The 17,697-nt window shown below is 54.1% G+C and overlaps 1 protein-coding gene across 2 annotated transcripts; it reads left to right on the top strand.

Moving 5' to 3' along the window:
* The first annotated feature begins 2,251 nt into the window (after window positions 1-2,251).
* Window positions 2,252-17,413, top strand: LOC112978187 (protein eva-1 homolog C-like). 2 transcript variants are annotated; one of them, XM_026091429.1, is made up of 8 exons: window positions 2,252-2,551; window positions 7,559-7,758; window positions 12,182-12,305; window positions 13,027-13,179; window positions 13,711-13,854; window positions 14,146-14,217; window positions 14,982-15,071; window positions 15,977-17,413. In XM_026091429.1, exons 1-8 carry the CDS (start codon window positions 2,446-2,448, stop codon window positions 16,360-16,362), a joined length of 1,275 nt encoding a protein of 424 aa, XP_025947214.1. In that variant the 5' UTR covers window positions 2,252-2,445; the 3' UTR covers window positions 16,363-17,413. The 2 variants fall into 2 exon arrangements, with proteins under 2 accessions (XP_025947214.1, XP_025947215.1); XM_026091430.1 differs by lacking the exon at window positions 14,982-15,071.
* The last annotated feature ends 284 nt before the right edge of the window (window positions 17,414-17,697 follow it).

Here is a 17,697-nt window from a genome sequence, read left to right as displayed (position 1 = left end):
TGCAAGGATGATGCTAGCTGAGCTGGCCAATTCTCATCGCAGCCCACAGGCTCAAGGGTGAGAAGGCTGCAGAGGCACTGTCCTCATGGCATGAGCCCTGCAGCTGCTTTTCATACATCTCCTTGTCCCTCTTCCCTGTCTGCACTGTCCACTCTGGGGAGACCAGCCTGCAGCAGGGCTCTCATGGAGGGAGCCAGACTGGAGCTGGGGCAATTGCCAGTGGTGGTGGAAATGTTATACTTAGGTGGAAATGTTAATGTTAAGAACATCCTAAGCTGACCTGAGAACTGGGAGAGGGATGACAGGCAGAGGCACTCGAGGAGGGAGAGCAGCGAGCTGTGGCAGTGAAGAAGAGGTCCTTCTGTCAAGCCAGGAGATGTGGCAGTGCATCTGTGGCTGGAGAGGGCCTGGGAGAACACAGGCTGTTAAGCACCAAATTTCCCACAGCACGTCTGGTGCTTTCCGTGTGTCCCTACTGTTCTTTTCCCAGGTGTGCTGGGATGTCACCAGGGGCATGAAGGGCTCCTGTGCCAGGTGCTGCTCGGAGGCCAAAGCAAGCCATACGCCAGGGAGGCTGCTGGCCGTAGGAAGTAAGTTCTTGTTTCTGCAGGACCTGAATGAGCCAGGACCCTCAAATGCAACCTGTCATTGCCACATACCACCCAGATGTCACTTTAAAGCTGGACAGCCAAGCTGGGGTAAGGAACCAGCCCCGAGAGCAATGCACTGAGCAGAGCAGTGTGAGACAAGTCTTGGGCCCCTTCCTGGCCTGACCACGTGGTCACTGAGTCACGGCTGTGGGCAGGAATGCACCATGCTGTGAAAGGGATGGAGAAGCAGGATAGCAGTTCCTCAGGGTCTGCGCACTCTGTGAGCATGTGTCATGATGTCCTGGGGGCCCCACCAGGCCTCGCCGGCCATAGCCAAAGGACAACCAGAAACATTCACAATGACTGAACTTGGGGATATCACCTGGTTTTAGGGGCTTCTGACCAAGGGGGACAGAAACAGTGTCGCAGGACCTGCAAGTGAAAGTAAGAGTGGATTTGTCCAGGGCAAATAATACCAAATTGAAGCATCAGTTATCCTACAGCTTGATTTTTATAAGTGTTTGACACTGTTTCACATGACATTCTTGTAAGCAAGCAGGGCAATGAAACGACAGCATTGTGCATGCAAAACAGGTCCGCAGTCCCACTTTTGACTGCAGCTCTCTTGGGGCCTGAGAAAAGTATGGGCATGCAGGACTGCTGCAAAGGTGCAGACTGCAGGTGGTTGGCATAAAAAGTCCACCAGAGGCTGGAGCAATCCATGAAGAGGAAGCATGCAGGAGATTTCTGGGCTTTGTGCTGCACACCACCACGAGCAGGGTCAGTGTTTCCCTGCTTTCCAGGGTGCTGTAGCCACAGCACACTTAGCACAAGCTTGGGACCTGTCTCACCCACTCCTCCCTCCCACAGCTCCTGCTCTGGACCCATACAGGCAAGGTTTGCTGGTCTTTGCAGGGTCCCTGTCCTGTTGCTGCCCTGGTTTGAGCGATGCCCGATCCTGAGCTCTGTGGAGGATTTGTGCCAGTGCTCACTCTGTTGGCTGACACTACAGTGCTGTCTTTCTCTGCTGACCTCAGGCTCAGACCAGATGGGTCTATGGACTGGAGATGAGAACATCTGCAAGCTCCCAGCTGAAGGAACAGACAGATATTTAATTCCTGCAAAGTCAACGGGACAGGGCTCTCCTCACAAATGCTCTGCTATTGAACACCCTGAGACACGTTAGCTTTCCCCATGGAGGCAGCGTGGGAAGAAGGGCCATGGCAGAGGTATCACTGCAGGAAGCATCCCTGCCTGGGACATCTGATGCAGGGCAGGCATTTGTCTTTTTCACTGGCAAAGGCATTTTTGTGTGGGAGGCAGTCCGGGCAGCCCTTCCCTTCCGCGTAAAATGGTGAACGACCAGGCATTTGCTGAGATGGAGACTACAGTGTGTGTGTATCCTGATGACTGGCTGAATGTCTCTGTGAGAAGGGGAAGTGATACACTAGAAGTCTTGCCAACCCCTGTACCTCTGCTTGGGGGGATGGAGGAGGAGGGAGGGAAGGGGTTGCCACTTTCCCCGGGGGTAGTGGCTGTTTGCATGCGGCACCAAGGCACAGCACCTACTTCTGTTTGCTGCAGAGCACCTCCCCAAACACGTCCCCTCCCAAGGGGTCATCCCCATTCTGAGAGCATCCCAGCTGTCTACAGCAGCTGGCATGCAAAGCGAGCGTGTACACACACACACACACACGCGCACACAAGCACATATGTCCTCCCAGGAGCCTTGGCAAGGCAAAGAAGTGAGCCTTTGTCAGCGCACAGTGCCAGCCCCGATCCCAAGCGCCAGCAGCGCGAGGGACCAGCAAACCCTCTCCAGCAGGAGCCAGCACAGACCAGAGGCAGCTACAGCATGGCTGCAGCCCGGCAGCTTTGCGGGCCTCAGCTCGTGGGGCTGGGGGCAGCCCTGGCCCTCCTGTGCCTCTCTGCTGGGGTCGAGGCAGCCCCCGAGTTTTCGGGTGAGTCGGGGCGACAGCCAGGGCGCGCGGGGGTGCAGTGGGGGGAGCTCTGGACGCAGCTGCCAGCAGCTGGGCGATGCAGCTGGAGAGGGTGGGGATGGGAGGATAGCTTCCTCGAATTGTGTGTGCCGGCCGGGCTCTCCGTCCTGGCCAGGGAGGGGGTCTGGGATGTGGAGGGCAGCCTGGGACCACGCTTGCTTGAGGGGAGGAAGAAGTGAGGGCTGTGTTTGTTTCGAGTGGGATGGGGAACAAGTGAGGCACAAGGCAATCCAGGCCATGCTGAGTTCTCCAGAAAGGCTGTTTATTATCTCTGGATCAGACCTGGGATCCAAAAACATCTCATGCACATATGTTAGCCTTTCCCAAAGCGCTGCAAGGGACCAGCCGGCCCTGCCACTGCTCTCGCTGGCAGAGTCCGCAGGCAGAAATGCTGAACAGAAGACAAATGTTAAGAACATCTCAGAGCTTTTCTGAGACCCTCAACTCTCCCCTTTTCCTGCTGAGACGTGTATGCCCTTAATATCGGGTGATGTATGAACACAGAGATGAAGCCTCCTGGAGTACTCGTGACCATCTTGTGAGCTGCATTTTGCTGCTGTGAAATGGAGAGGGAAGAGATGGGCTGAAGCCATACGTGGTCACCAGCCAGAGCAGGTGCCCGCAGACCCTGGCCAAAGCCATTCCCTCTATCGGCAGCCTGGTGGATGCTCTGCCCACGGTGGGGCTGAGCACCGGGGGGCTGCCCTTCCTGGGCAAGCACTAGCCCAGCCTGGCTGCCAAAGCCCACGACATCCGGGCTGGGCTAGAAACGACCATGCGTTCTTGTCTCCAGCATAGTCCAAAAGCTGCTGGCAACAAGATGGTTAGAGAGAAACCGTTCATATGGGTGGAGACCGAAACCGGATGTATGGAGGGTATTTTTGGACTTGACAACAGCCTGTTGAAGGCTGACTGCTGCATTCACCTTCCACTCCATGCCGCCTTGCTCGAGAGGCATGAAAATGCGACAAGATGTCGTCGAGAGTGGCAGGGAGGGCTGCAGGGGGAGAGGATATGATTTCATGTGGGCAGAGTTAAATTCATAATCACGAGACCAGGGACTGAGTCACCGGAACCGTGAGGCAAAAATAATCTTTTGCAAAATCTGACTGCAGCCTCTTTGCTATTGTTTTCCTTAAAACAAATGTCTGTGCCAGTGCTTGCAGCCTGACAGTGGCGCGTGTGGTGGTGCTGGGTGGAGACAATGCAACGCACCCTCACACAGGGCCTGTGAGAGTCCTACGCCAGGGTCATTTGAGCCTCTGATTTAAAATTAAAACTGCAAGCTGCCATTAAACTGCAAAATGTGGCATGGGGTTCCTTCTGCAAGGCAGGCTGTGTTTTGGCAGGAAGGGGGAGATCTGTTGAGCGCTCCAAACTTGCAACTAAAAATCCTAAAAATCTTGTAAATATCTTGAAGTCAGTAGAGAAATCCTGTCCCTGGCACCTGGTGAAAGCAGTGTAGAAATTACAGTTCAGAGCACACACCAGGGATTTGTGTCAGATATCTTTGGGACTTTGAGTCTTTATGATAGATTTAGATAGTGGCTTTAAGCACTTCTCAGTGATAGCAAGCCAGGAACAACTTCTCTGGGAGCATCTTGCTATGAGCCCTGGAGTCACTGGTGGAGGGCTGCGAGGCTTGGTGGCTTATTCCCTGTGTGACTGTCAGCGCTTCTGAGGTCTGATCCCTGGTTGGCAGCCTGATCCTCTCAAGGCTTTCCTGAGGAGGAGCAAGGCTCTGGAGACCCAAGCTTGCTTCTCCTGCTGCAGGGATGTGAGCTAGGACATAGCAGAGAAATAAAAGCAGCTGAGAAAGGCCACTTCTCCCCCTTTTCATCCTCCCCACCTGCTTCATCATCACCAGAATTTGGCTCTCCAGCCAAGGGGAGTCCCAGGGCTGTTTTAGCCACAGAGTGTTTTGTCATCATCTCCAGCCATCTCAGGGATGGATGGGGGGAGTGGATCAATGCCAGGCAGAAGTTGAGCCCAGGATGGCTCTGGAGCCTGCAGGAGGGTCCTGCCACTGCTGCTGCAGTCTTAGGACCACTGTGGAGGTAGCAGCTGGGGGATGTAGCAGGAATCCAGTGGGAAGGCAGCAGCCCAGGCAGGGCCTTGTGGGCTGTCTCAGCCCCTGGAGTCCTTTAAGCTGTAGCACCGTAGGGATATGAGACAACTGGAGGTGAGGGGCAGAATAAGGCTTATCCTGTCCCCCTCTCTGTAGGCACCATGACCCAAGGGGCCAGGCCAGCTATGTGCCCTCTGAGGGGCATTCTTGCTTCTCCCTTGGGCTTTGGCCCTCCTAAAGCAGTTATCCCCTCCCTTCTACCCTCTTTCCCCTCTCCTTTCTTCTTTTCTCCTGTTTTCTGGCTTGAAGATGAGTGAGCAAGGCCTTGCCTGTGAAACGCTGCAGCCCTCCTCTGACAGGTGGCAGGTGGTGGCTCTCTCACCTGCTGAATGCAAAGAGAAAAGGATAGAGAAATGCCAGCAGCTGGCTGTGTCTGAGGGAAAAATTAAACTTTGGGCAAGGGCAACTCCCAGCTGCATGCTCCAACTGTCTGTCAGGGATGGTGGCGGCTCCTCAGAGCAGCCCTGGCTCCCGATGTTGAAGGGTTAGTGTCAGCAGTGGTGCCGCAGGAAGGTGAAAAGGGCCCTTTGTGTGGCTGAGCCTGGCACCAGGGTTTCCGGACAGATACAGGAAGAAGCACAACGCTGTGAACCAGCACCCAGAGTGAAGGAGCATTTCTTGGGGGCTGCTCCCACTCCAGACAGCCCAGCTTGGCATGCGTGCCACTCCAGCTTTGCCAGGCAGCAATCCCTGTACTGCGCCTGCTCATGAGCCTGCAGCCTTGGGGACAGCTGAGACTGATGTCACCCCTTCCCTCATTGCCCCCAGTTTGCCTTCCAAACCCTCTCCTGCAGTATCTCATTATTCAGAGGCTGGAGAAAGTGAAAAGCATGATATGGGCAAACTGTGCGAGTCCCTGCATGCTTAGTGATGCCACCACCTTAATTTGTCGGTATTTCTTTCTTGCGCACCTACTGCTGCCACAGAACTTGTGGGATGATGCTCAGATGCCATAGCAAAGCTTTGGCCTTGCAAGCAGATTTAGGCTGGTCCCTGGCTGCAGGCCCTGCAGCATCAGAGATACCTGCGCAGCACTGAGGCAGGTCAGGGGGGCTTTTGCTAGGTGTAAACATAAAGCAGGGTGGCTGCTCCAAGGGCATTTCTCTTTCCATCTAATAATATGGGGGAGAGAATGGGTCCAGACTGAGGCATGCACAGAAGGGGGAACTGCAAATGTCCTCAGCACTGTGCAGGAGCTGTGGGTCGTTGGGTGATGCCTTGCTGCTGACTGTGCACCCAGCGTGATTCAAATCTGGGCTGGGAGATGAAGTGCATGTCCTGCGCCAGACCCCACAGCTGGGCTAGGGGACAGGGTGTGTGTGCCTCCAAGGACCCCACAGCTGGGGAGCGGGGTGCATATCCCTCCAAAGCCCCCAGAGCTGAGGTCCTCCCTGGCAGATAACGAGTTACCCTCTCCTCACCTCAGAGCCTCACAGTGGTACATCACCTTAGATTTTATGCCAACGTCTGCTGCAAACTGCTCTGTGCAAAGCCCTATGCATCATTTTATGTTAGCTATTCACGGTTCCTCAGCCTCTTCCAGCAAACAGATTATACTCAGAGCATCCTTGGCAGTTTTCAGAGTTATTATGGAACGAGTTTCCTCTTTCACTCAGCACCCGACACATAATATCAACCAGACCTGATATCTCTGTGTTAAACCCTGTTAAATGCCACCTAGGCTGGGCATGGCAGGTCCCCCTTGCTGTCTCTTTTAAAGAAAACAGCCTAATTGGTTTTGAACACAAATTATGCAGGATTAAAAGAGAGAAATACTCCTGCACTGAGAATTCGGGGAGAGAAATACTGGTACCAATGCAAAAGAATTAGTTGAAAATGTATTTTACAGTGCCCATGATGCTAGCATAGATGTAACACGAGATAAAACTATGCAGTTGGTTGTTGTACATGTGGCTGGGGACTTGGCCCAGGAATGAGTTAAAGGCGTGAGCTAAGATGCTTCTTCAGTATAGACCAGAAGGTTCAGCGTGGTCATTCAGCTACAAGCTCCTGAAGTTTCCTGAGCCTTGTCATTGGGCTGTGCATGACATTAGCCTACCCTGGTGACATGGGTTAGGACTGGCTTACACTGACACACTSAGTTTCTTAGTCAGAGAAATCTGGGACCTGGGTTTACATGGGCTCAGCTGATGGTTAGTAACTTGTTGAGTCACACCAATCCAGCCACTTGCTGTCCCCCCACCTAAATTCTCCTTCTGAGTTTTCCTCACTGGCCTTGAACTCCGTTAGCCRTCTCTGAGCTCTGTCTCACAGCAGCAGCTGCTGATCTCAGGATGGCTGATTCCTGCCCTTCTCACCCTGCTCCTCCTCTGGTTTCCCATCCTTGCCACACGGACAGCATGACAGTTTGTGAAGCAGCTGCTGAAGCCTTCCTCCCCTCCAGTTCATGGCTCAGCACTGTACAGTGGAGAGGTTTTAGCATTGCAGAATAAATTGGACTCCAGTGGTTTCTGGTCCATCCCTGCTCTCTCCTCTATGTGCCTCTGTAAAAGGATTATGACTTTCTTAAAACCTTTTACAACTCCATGTGCGGTCTTCTGACCTGTCTTCCTGCCTCCAACTTTTGCTTCTGTTTGCTGCTCAGCTCAGTTGGTCTATATTGTTTTCCAGATGTCTGGCAGTAATGCTGGATATAGGCCTTGCTGCAAGCCCCCTCCTCTGCCACAATCATGCCCTGCTTGTGTTTGTCCAGTAAGTGCCTCTGTGCAGGACACCCTCCTTTGCCATCAACAGCTGGGAACTTAGGCACTGCCATCTCCACAGCCCTGGGTATCTCCTTCCTGGCTCTGGCCAACATCCCCTATGCTCTCCCCTGCCAGGCTACCTGCGCAAGGTGCTGAAGAACCACACAATCCATACCTGTGATGGCGAACAGCTGATCATCATGTGCCCTCACAAGACCACTGTCAGCATCCTTGGTGCATTCTATGGGCGCCGCGTGCCCAGCCCACACCTCTGCCCCAGCCCTGGCAATGCCTCTGAGGAGAGCACTGAATGCATGTCTGCCACAGCCCGCCAGGTAAGGGCAACCCTTCCAGGATGTGCATCCTTACAGGATGGTGCTGCACATCTCCACAGGTCATGGGGCTCCCCATTCGGGCCACATGGCTGCAAATGTCACAGCCTTCACTTTCTCCTATGGGCACTGGCCCATCAGTGTCAGGATTAACCCCTGCAGCTCCCAGCAATGTCCTTTTTCCAGAAAGCTTCTGGGATACAAAGATGGACAAGACCTTCTGTGGTGGGTTCCTGTGATACAAGTCTGGGAGAGACGCTGCTGCATCCTGAGCTGGATTTTGGAGAAATCCTATAGGACAAAGTGGGCCCTGAGAAGACCCTGGCAGCTGGGATTCAAACCAGAGTGAGAAGTGGTGTAGGGGCTGGGGTCCCAGGGTTGGGAAGTGTGACTGGGCTCAGAGCATTGCCCAGTTGAGACACTGTGCCTCAGCCCTACTTGTGTATCCACTGTGGTTAGCATAGACCCTGGGGATTGACCCTGACCTTGGTGCAATGCTGATGTGGTGGAGCAGGGTGCTGTGTCTCACTCACTCCACAAATACTTTGAAATGGCCTTTGGCTGTCTGGAAGCTAGGAACCAGTGGAAATTTAACAGTGTGCCTGTGGTGGTGGTGGGGGGTCTATAATGCTTCTGCGGCATGTGGTCTGAGGAGGAGATGGTGGCCCTCAGCACCTCCATGCAGATGGTGACTGTTCTGGGCAGTGGAGTGCTCCTTGCCTCAGGCACAGAGCACTGCAGATGCACAGGGTGCTCTAGAGATGCTGCTCTCAGCCCCAGGCTCTCAACTCCTGAACAAGGAAGGCCAAGTTTCAGCCATCAGGAAAGCCTCCTCAGGCCCTGCCAGGTGTCCCTGCCTCCTGGCAGGCTGTTCATCACTTCCATCCTCTCCAGCCAGCTTGGGTACTAGTGACTGTCTGTGCTGGCCTCTCAGGGCTATGGACCCATAAGGATTGCAGGAGCCTGGCAGCATCTGGCTAGGTTCCTTTCAGCCTGGCTGGATGGGAACAGTTGGGCTCTGGGCTTGAAGAGAGTGCTGTGAACTGTGCTGGACATGCAAAGGACTGAGGAGCAGCAGGCAGACACCTGCAGGAAGGGGAAAGTCATCCTAGCAGGGATGGGATGCCCCTTGCCCTCCCAGCCACATAGTCCTGCACTAGCCCTTCCGCTCACCACATCCTGCCTTGAATTCCATCATGCCACTAATCTGGCAGGAAGCAACTTGCTTGCTTTTGCCGAGTCCATCTCCCAAGAAGTAAATTAGTGGAGCTGGCCCAAAAGAGGTTTTGTGGTTTTGTGTTTTTCATGATCAGGGACAGTGTTCAGGGGTTAATGACCTAAGGACTGGGTGAAAAGGACAAGACGGTCTTCCATCTTTATCCAGAGAGTAGTATTTGGAATCATGGCCAGCCTCCCATGGAGTGTCCAGGGAGCACTACCAGCTCCAGGCACTCGCTGGCTCAGTGAAGGTCTGCTGGGCTAAACCACCAGGAAGGGCAAAGACCAGCTTGAGCCAAGCTAGCCCCTTGAGAGACATGAGGGATGGGAAGAGAAGCCAGACGTGCACAGTCATAGATGTCAAATGGCTTCTGGCTCATTCTGAGGGAACCAGGGAGTGGGTCCAGGCAAAATCCTGCCCCCAGATACGAGGAGGAATCAAGCCCAACTGCAACACAAAGCATTCCACCTTTAAGCCTGCCCATTCTTCCCTGCTGGTCACAGGGCTCTGGATGAACTCATGGCAGCTGGGACACTGGGTGGGAGCCAGGGAGAGATGCCAGGCCTGAACAGGCGGGTTCCTTGGAGTCAGGGCAAGGGGCTTGGGACTGAGTTTCATGTGCCATTTTTCTATTCCTGTTCCAGCCTTTTGCTAGGGCTGGGGTTACCGGAGCGAAACGAGATGTATATAGCTCACTGTGGTGAAAAGAGAACAAACATGAAGCTGGAGAAGAGGAACAAGAGCCTGAAAAAAACAATTCCTTGCTTTGCTAGCTCACAAGATCTTTCTACCTGGTTCTGCTCCAGCCACAAATCTCCTCATGGCTTCTCACATGTCCCCAGGAGCTCTGCAAGGACAGAGCCAGAACTTCTGTGTTAGTTTGGCACAAGCCTGGCCCTAGAGGTCCCACAAACCACACTGCAAACACTTTGGTTCAGGGTACTCAGAGCTTGTGTGTAAAGTGGCTTGATGTTGTGTGATGTGCTGGAGGATGTGGTCAGGCGTGTACATCTAGAGACTGAAAGGACAGGACTGTGACTGACTGTGGTCAGGATTTGCGTGGACTGTATAGTATAGGAATCCTCTCCATTTGTGATGGGTCCCAGTGGAAACATGGCAAGGTCCCACATGAATGCTCCTCATCCACTGCAAAGCAAAATCAAATTGTTCTAGCCACTATGTTGGTGGCAATTGCTGCCTTGTGGCTGATGCGAGGCCTGAGGCTGAGAGTGGTTCTCTTCCACTCTCACCCAGTGCAAAGCTACACAGCCCCTCAGTCCACCAGTGAGTGAAAGGAAGGGGCTGAACTTTATGCTGGAAGGGAGCAGAGGGGAATTGCTCCTTCTTTGGCTGAGAAGCAAGAACTAGCAGGTGAGACGAGGTACTCTTGCTGTGAAGATCTGCACTTACCTCTTTCACTCTACCCTCTTTCATCCCACTGTGGTTCAAGTTCAATAGCTCAGCTTTTCAGGGAGATGGAGTGGAAGAGGACCACTAGCCAAGGTCGCAAGTGACCTCATCAGGGCAGCGGCACGCAGGCTGGGTTTGCTACCATCTCTCTCATCTCAGCTGTAGCTGGTCCCCATACACCCTCCTCTCTTTCCTTCCAGTGCAAAGTGCAGCTGGCAGGTTTGTTCCCTGCCTGAGAGGAAGGKCTGTGCTCTGTCTTTGGACAGACATTCAGGATCTGAAGGATTGTCCCATTGCTGTAAAACAAAGCGTGAGCCCTGATCTGCAATGATAATGCACGGTTGCTCCCAGCTTTTTGTTCTGGCTCCCAGATGGATTGGCCAGATGAAGAGAGGGTMATTATAGCAACGCTAAGTGTCCTGCCTCTCACAGCAGCTTGGCAGACACAAGGGACAGCAGGGAAATCACATACTGGGTAAAACATGGGGCACAAACCAACCTGCCTTCATGCCATAGGGGTGAATACAAACGTGCAGCCATGGGGAAGGATGCCCAGAGGCAGATCTTTTAGAGAAGAAGGAAGTCTGGAGAGCAGAGATCAAAGGTGCTCTTGAGGCTCAGCTTAGGTCTATTTAGGGAAGACTTGAGGACTGAGATTAATTGCATTTCCTCCTCAAATTTCACTTCCGCTAGCAATGTCTAGCAGTCATTAAAGACCAAGAAGAGATTCATTTTTCCACTTCAGCTCAAAGCTATGCTCTAAATGTGTCAGAGAGGAAGGGGATGGGACAGGAAAAGCAGAGAGAAAAAGCCACAGGGTTTTGGGACTACCTCAGGTGTTGGGACCCTTGGGGCCCAAGTCAGAGGGAGATTTCTCGGAGAGGCATGGATAGGGAACGCCTCTTGGCCTCATTCTTCCCCTTTCTGTGAGAAGGCTGGTGCTGAAGCTGTAGGTTCACTGCTGCTGGGGCTGGCAGCATGCCTAGGATCTGGGGAGATGCTAGATTCTGGGAACAGAAGCCGTGGCCCCAAAGACAGCCCAAGCCTGTAAGGCTTCTCAGGAAGGCATGTTTAAACTGGCACCAAGTGAGAGTCCACCCACTGTGCATCTCAGCCCATGGCAGCACGGCCAACATGGCACTGCCGAAGTCACAGGCTCAACTTGGATGTCAAGCTGTTTTAGCAGCGTTGCCTTGGGGCCCCAGTATGCAAGGCAGATGTGGGCCAGCTGGGCAGAGCTGGGCTGCCAACAGCTAGGCTCATGGCACTGCAGGCCACCTTAACCTGCCAGACCAGCTGGGACACAGCCTTCAGGCAGAGGCAGGGTGCAGGCTGCAGTGTGAAACCGCTTCCCCATCTTGTGGCCTGGTATAGGCATTGCATGGGGTCATGCTAGTGTGCATGTCTTTACGGGTGTTACATGAAGTCATGTTAATGTGAATGTCTGCACAAGCATCGYAGGGAGCCATACTAACGTGCATGGCTGCGTGGGTGTTGCACGGAGCAGTGCTAGTGTGATTGTCTGCACAGGCATTGCAAGGTGCTGTGCTAGTGTGTGGCACAGAACTGTGCTAGCGTACATACCTGTATGGGCACAGGGGAGGAATTCCTCTAGGAATCCACTCTGTTAAAGCTGCTACATGAACCAGGAGTACCCATGGAGTGAGCAGCCATAGGGCACCTTTGTGGAGTGAGAGGCCATTTCTCTAAGCCCAGTGATGCCACCAAGGGACAGTAGGTGAGAACAGCTTCAGGACTCTACACGCATCTTCATGTCTGTCTCATTTACTTCTCCAGAAACTGCTGGATGAGTGCCAGGACCAGCGATGGTGCCAGTTCTCAGTTCACAGCCAAGTCTTTGGGCCAGACCCGTGTCCTGGGACGCACAAGTACCTTGTTGCTTCTTACAAGTGCCGGCCAGGTGAGGCAGAGTGGGGTTAGAGCACTGTCGTGGGCTCTTTCCCAGACACTGGGGTACCAGTGAGGCAAAGCTGAGGCCAGCCAATCCCTCTGGCCTCAGCTCCTCTGTTGAGCAGAAATGGGGGGAAAACTAAACTGCTGCTACATCTGGAGTCCTGGAGTCCTGGAGTCCTGGTCTGGCCATGGTCTAAGCTCTGTGCTAGGTGCTGTACAATCCTGGAGGAAAGTAATGAGGAGAAGGAACAATGCATATTGGGGGCATTTGGGCTGTGGGACAAACTCAAAGCAAGCAGGGCAGTGCAGCAGTGTGTGTTGTGTGCAGGAGTGCCACTAACAACCTCCTGGAAGAGAAGATGGTGCCAGAAGTTTTGCAGGGCACAGACTTGTGATTGCGAGCAATTGCACTGCCGTGGTTCTGCTTGTCTGCTCTGCTGCAGGAACTGCCCGCCTGGGCTTAGCATGCCCCTGGGGTTGGCACAGCCCCTTCACAGCACCTTGTGTGCATCCACTCTCACCCAGCAGGCTGGTGGGGTCAGACAGCACTCTGCCAGGGGCTCAGCTGCGGAGCGGGGTCTCATAGCCACCCAGCCATACCCTTGCAGCTTGATTTCTGTCAGTGGCAGATCTCAAACACTCATCTGGGCTGAGGGGCTGAACTAAGCAAGGGCAGGGGGCTCAGAATGATTTAAGCCACATTGGGGCATTCTGGTGTTGTTTCCCAGCTAACCATCGCATCAAGACTGTGTGTGAGAATGACAAGCTGAGGCTGCAGTGCCGGCCAAAATCCATCCTGGCCATTTACTCTGCAAGTTATGGACGATTCCTGCGGGGCAAGCCAGAGTGTGATGCCCTGAACACTGAGGGGCCTCATATAGGTACGTTGGGATAGTGTGAGCCAGAAATGTGGCCAGAACCTGTGCACAGAGAGGATCATAAATATATAGTCACACTGTACAGGGAAATAGCCATGTTACACAGGCACTGTGTGGGATGCTATGCCATCTGCTAAGACGAAGCCCCCAAGAGCAGACTTGATGACTTATCACATATGCATTTGTGGCCTATGGCATGCTCAGAGCTCAAGAGCATGAGAGTCCCTGCATGCCTGAACTCACACGCAGCCTTCATGCCTTACTACGCTGGCAGCACTTGGGGCAGGCATGGGGCAGAACATCTCTCAGATGGCAGAGCATCTCTCAGAAATTTGGGTGGCAGGATGTGCTGGTGGGACCTGAACCCTTTGCACCCACCTAGCTTGTGCCTGGTGGGCAGGGGGAGGCAAGGATTGTCCATTGGGTCCAGGCTCCATCCACAGGGACCGTGGCGTTGCTCCAGTTCCACCGAGTCGTGCTGTGTGCTGCCCGCTGGTGGCAGAGCTGGCTCCCACCTGCCCTGTGTGTTCCCAGAGTGTTTGGCTCCCGACGCCTTGAGGAGGGTTTCCAAGAAGTGCCACCGGAAGGAGAACTGCACTGTGACTGCTGACAGAGCCACTTTTGGGGACCCATGCTTCCCTGGCATGAAGAAACAACTGAGGGTCTCCTACACATGTGGTGAGATCTGTGCAAGGGGTTCAGGAGATGTCTGCGGGGCTGGGAAGGTGGGGGAGCTGCTTGCTGACCCTGCTCTGTGGGCAGTGCTGTGCCCCCTCGCCAGCCCCGCACCGTACAGGCAAAGGTTCAGGGCTCCCTGGGGTCACACAGGCAGGGGGCAGGTGAGCTGGGCTATTTGGGGATTGCTTGGGGTGGTGCCCTTTGGGGTGGCCCTGCCTCTTCCCTGCCTGCCACGGCTACCCCGCTCTCCCCAGGGCCAGCCTCTCGAAGCGGTGCACACTCTCATTGCAGTGCCCAGGCAGCTGCTGGAGGAGGTGGGCCCTGACACCTCGGACCCCTTCCTGCTCTCGGACTACACACACGGTAACGACCAGTAGCCTCTGCACGTCTGGGCGACACGGCAAGCAGTGTTGCATTGCACCCTTGCCCAGATGAACTACCCTCAACAACTCCATGGCTTGTCTGCATCTGTGGGATTTGGGGCGGTGCTCCAAGCTCAGGCCCCTCTCTGCCAGAATGGGTGCAGCACTGTTCCTGTGGCGGCTCATTCAGTCTTTGTATCTTTCACCCTGCTCCGTGGGTGCTCTTAGTCCAGCATTGCTCCCATGCCCTTGCCAGCAGGGACTCATTCACACACTGATTGTCCCCTGGGCTTGACATCCTCTCCCTCAAGGGAGTCTGGAGAACCTACTTGACTCTTGCCCAAGGGAAAGCCATCCCTCATGCACTAAATCCCGGGATGAGGGAGCATCTACACACACTGCAGGGCAGCACAGACACATTGGGCTAGTGTGATATGAGTTGACACTGGTCCTGGAGCTGCATTCCTGCAGCATTACAAAAACCTGCCCACAACTCACATCTGAAACCACTCGCAGTTCCTTGTCTGAGCAAAAGGAGCTCTGGAGAAGCTGGAGAGATGGGGTCTGCTCAGGGAGGAGAGGGGAGGGAAGGGGAGGGAAGGTCTTGCAGAGGAGCATTGCAATAGGCAGAAGGGAGCTTATGTGGGAAGGAAGGAGAATCCGGGAAGGAGGCAGGCAGAGGCAGGCAGCCAGGCAGTGGGGAAGGGTGATTGGGGAGTGCCTTGTGTCTCAGTCCTTAAGACCGTGTCCCCTTGTTCGCTGCAGGTGGCTGGTACAAAGGGCCCAGGTTCTCCAGGCTTCGGGAAGACCTGATGATTTTTACTAGCTCTCTGGAAGCTTTTGCCCACATTTGGGGTATGTGCCCCTGGCTCTCACACAGCACCCTGAGGAGTGGGATGAACAGGGAGAAGGGAAAACCAGAGACTTGAGAGGGTGGCTCAGGTCCTGTGTCAGCCCCTGCTCAACCTGGGGCTCAGCACTGTGGGTTTGCAAGCTCAGATCTCAAACCCAGGCAGCCAAGACCTTTCCAGAAGGACTGTGCCAGCCATCCTATCCTGGCCGGGCCCAGGTCAGCAGGCACATGAGGGAGCAGAGCACTGAATGCCCAGACTGTTTTGACACAGCCACATCAGGGAGGCAGTGAGAGATGGAGCAATGTGATAGAGGCTCAAAGATTGAATGATCCGCGAGATTGCACAGCATCTGTGGCCTTAGTGCTGCTGCAGTCCTGCCCCTCATGCAAGGGAGAGAGAAAGATGCTTCCTTTTCCTATGAGTTGAATTACCTGCTGTGTTTCGTTCCTTCCTGCTCCTTCTGAATCAGTTCTCATACAGAAGAAGGGCAGTGCCTCTCTGAGGGCAAGGTAGTCCCTCAACATGGGAAATTACCTGTGTAAATTCCTGGAGTTATGACTCCGTCTGTTGCACTACTTGCCCTGCATCTCGCTGGGAGATGGCCTCCTCCCACTGCACCAAGGAGACAGGCTTTGCTGGATCGCAAGCGATGGCCCTTGTACCTCCTCTCCCACAGGGACCAGAGGTCTCCTGCAGGGGCTCTTGGTGATACTCCCACAGCCACGGGAGCAGCTGGTCCTTCTTAGCCCTGGCCCTGCAGCCTGGGTGTTGAGGGCATCTCTGCTGTCTTCCTCCCTTCCTCTTCCTCCTGCACATCTGGCAGAGGGAGTTTCTGGAAGCCTGGTGTACTGCAGGCTCCAGGGATAGCTTATACCCTCATGTCTGTGTTTGCCCTTCTCCCCCCAGGCATCCCAGAGAAAGTTGGCCTCTATTTTCTTTGTGGGGTCTCAGGAGGCCTCATGCTCCTGCTCTGCATCATCAGCCCCAAGATGGCCTTCATCCAGGACATGAGGGAGGCTTTCAAAGACCCAGAGCTGGGGAAAAGCTCAGAGCTGAGTAGGACCAAGCTGCAGGATGAACAGGATGAAGACATTCCTGATGACAGCTCCTCAGACTCCTCCTTCCGCCGCCTCACACGCATCTACCGGGCAACAGACAACATCTTCAGCCCTGAGCTGACCGCGGCAATGGAGGGGGCGGCAGAGCACCGGGGCCATGATGGGGAGGAGATCTGGATGCCCAAGGAGTCCAGCCCATATGCCATCCACAAGATCAAATCAGCCACCAAATGAGAGTTGGAAGAAGAAGGCTGTAGAGCAATGAGTACTGGGGGGGGAGGGAGGGGAAGGTAAAGCAGAATCAGATGTCTGGATGCCCTGCAAGGAAATGCTCCTCAGCTCTTCACTGAGAGACACAATGGTTTGGGCTCCTCGGAGCTGAATGGAGCTGGGACCAGCATTCCTGGTGTGACACTAGTGAGAAATCCCAAACCATGGCAGAGGGCACTGCAGCCCTGGTGCAGCCCCACAGCTGAGAGGGATTTCCTGAGAAGGCTGTTCCAGGATCAGCCCACTGCTTCAAGTGCTGTGGAAACCTTGGACCTGACCCCTCTGTGGGAAGATGTGATCCCAGGGTGTAATAAGGGGCTAAGGGATGGCTTGTGGGGCCATTGGCTCCTTTCCTGTGAACACATCACTAATCCTAACTTAACCTTCCAGTTCTTGCYATGTTCTCTGCTTGCTGAGGCTTGCTGGCTCTCAGCACTTAACCCCTCTCGGTCCAGCAAAGTCTGGGAAACCCTGATGCTTTTTGGGCTCTATTTCCTCCTGTTTCTCTTCATGTGCTAGTTCCCACTCACAATGCTGTGAACGTCCCCAAAGGCTTGGATAGTGCGCCGATGACTGAAGATGACACCTTTTGGCATAGATAAGGAAATTGAAAAGATGTGGGGAGGATGAACACTGACCTTGGAAAGGCTGTCTTGGTGGGTGTGTGAAAGGGGTCACAAGCACCAATCAGCACAGCCACACACCAGCACTGAGTGCTGGCAGGTACCTTGTACAAGCATAGTTGCTGGCATTTCACTTGGCTCAATTTCCCTGATGAGTACTGCACCCTTGAGAACTGTGGTAGCAGGGGGTGGCTGCTGTGAGGTGAGGGAGGAAAAGTCCTGTTAGCGTGCTAGCTCTCAGGAGGGATTTGCTCAAATGTTCCTGTGAACATTTGGAAATTCTTTCACTTTACGTTTTTCTGTGACTTCCTTCTTGCTGCTTTTATTCTGTGCTGGCTGGAGAGCTTCGGTTTCCAGGTAACAGGCTAACTTGCTGGGGCCTTTTCCAGCAAATAAATGCAAAGCTCTGAGTCACAAAATGAAGCCATTGAATTTGAGCTCCCACCAGTCCCAATTGCTGGGCCCCAGGTGAAAGCCCATGGGGGCGGCTTGCGCTGCAAAAAACTCCTGTCTTGGACTGGCATGCTGGCCACTGCAGCAGGCAGGGGGCCAGTGGGCTCTCAGCATGACATCTCAGTGTTGTGCCTTCCACAGCAAACTCTCATGCTGGTTGTGCCACCTCCAGAGCAGAGATGCTGAGCAGACGCAGATGCCAGGCCACACGAGGTGAGCCCAC

This window comes from Apteryx rowi, unplaced genomic scaffold (assembly GCF_003343035.1).
Source record: "Apteryx rowi isolate R43461 unplaced genomic scaffold, aptRow1 scaffold_901, whole genome shotgun sequence".
Lineage (NCBI taxonomy): Eukaryota > Metazoa > Chordata > Aves > Apterygiformes > Apterygidae > Apteryx > Apteryx rowi.
This window is presented reverse-complemented; position numbering and strand designations above follow the sequence as displayed.

Bases quoted from the DNA above. Each gene is read 5' to 3' on its own strand.
- LOC112978187 (XM_026091429.1), top strand. From the start codon at position 2,446: ATGGCTGCAGCCCGGCAGCTTTGCGGGCCTCAGCTCGTGGGGCTGGGG. The intron at 2,552-7,558 runs GTGAGTCGGGGC...CTCCCCTGCCAG, and splicing joins GGCAGCCCCCGAGTTTTCGG to GCTACCTGCGCAAGGTGCTG. The intron at 12,306-13,026 runs GTGAGGCAGAGT...GTTGTTTCCCAG, and splicing joins TTCTTACAAGTGCCGGCCAG to CTAACCATCGCATCAAGACT.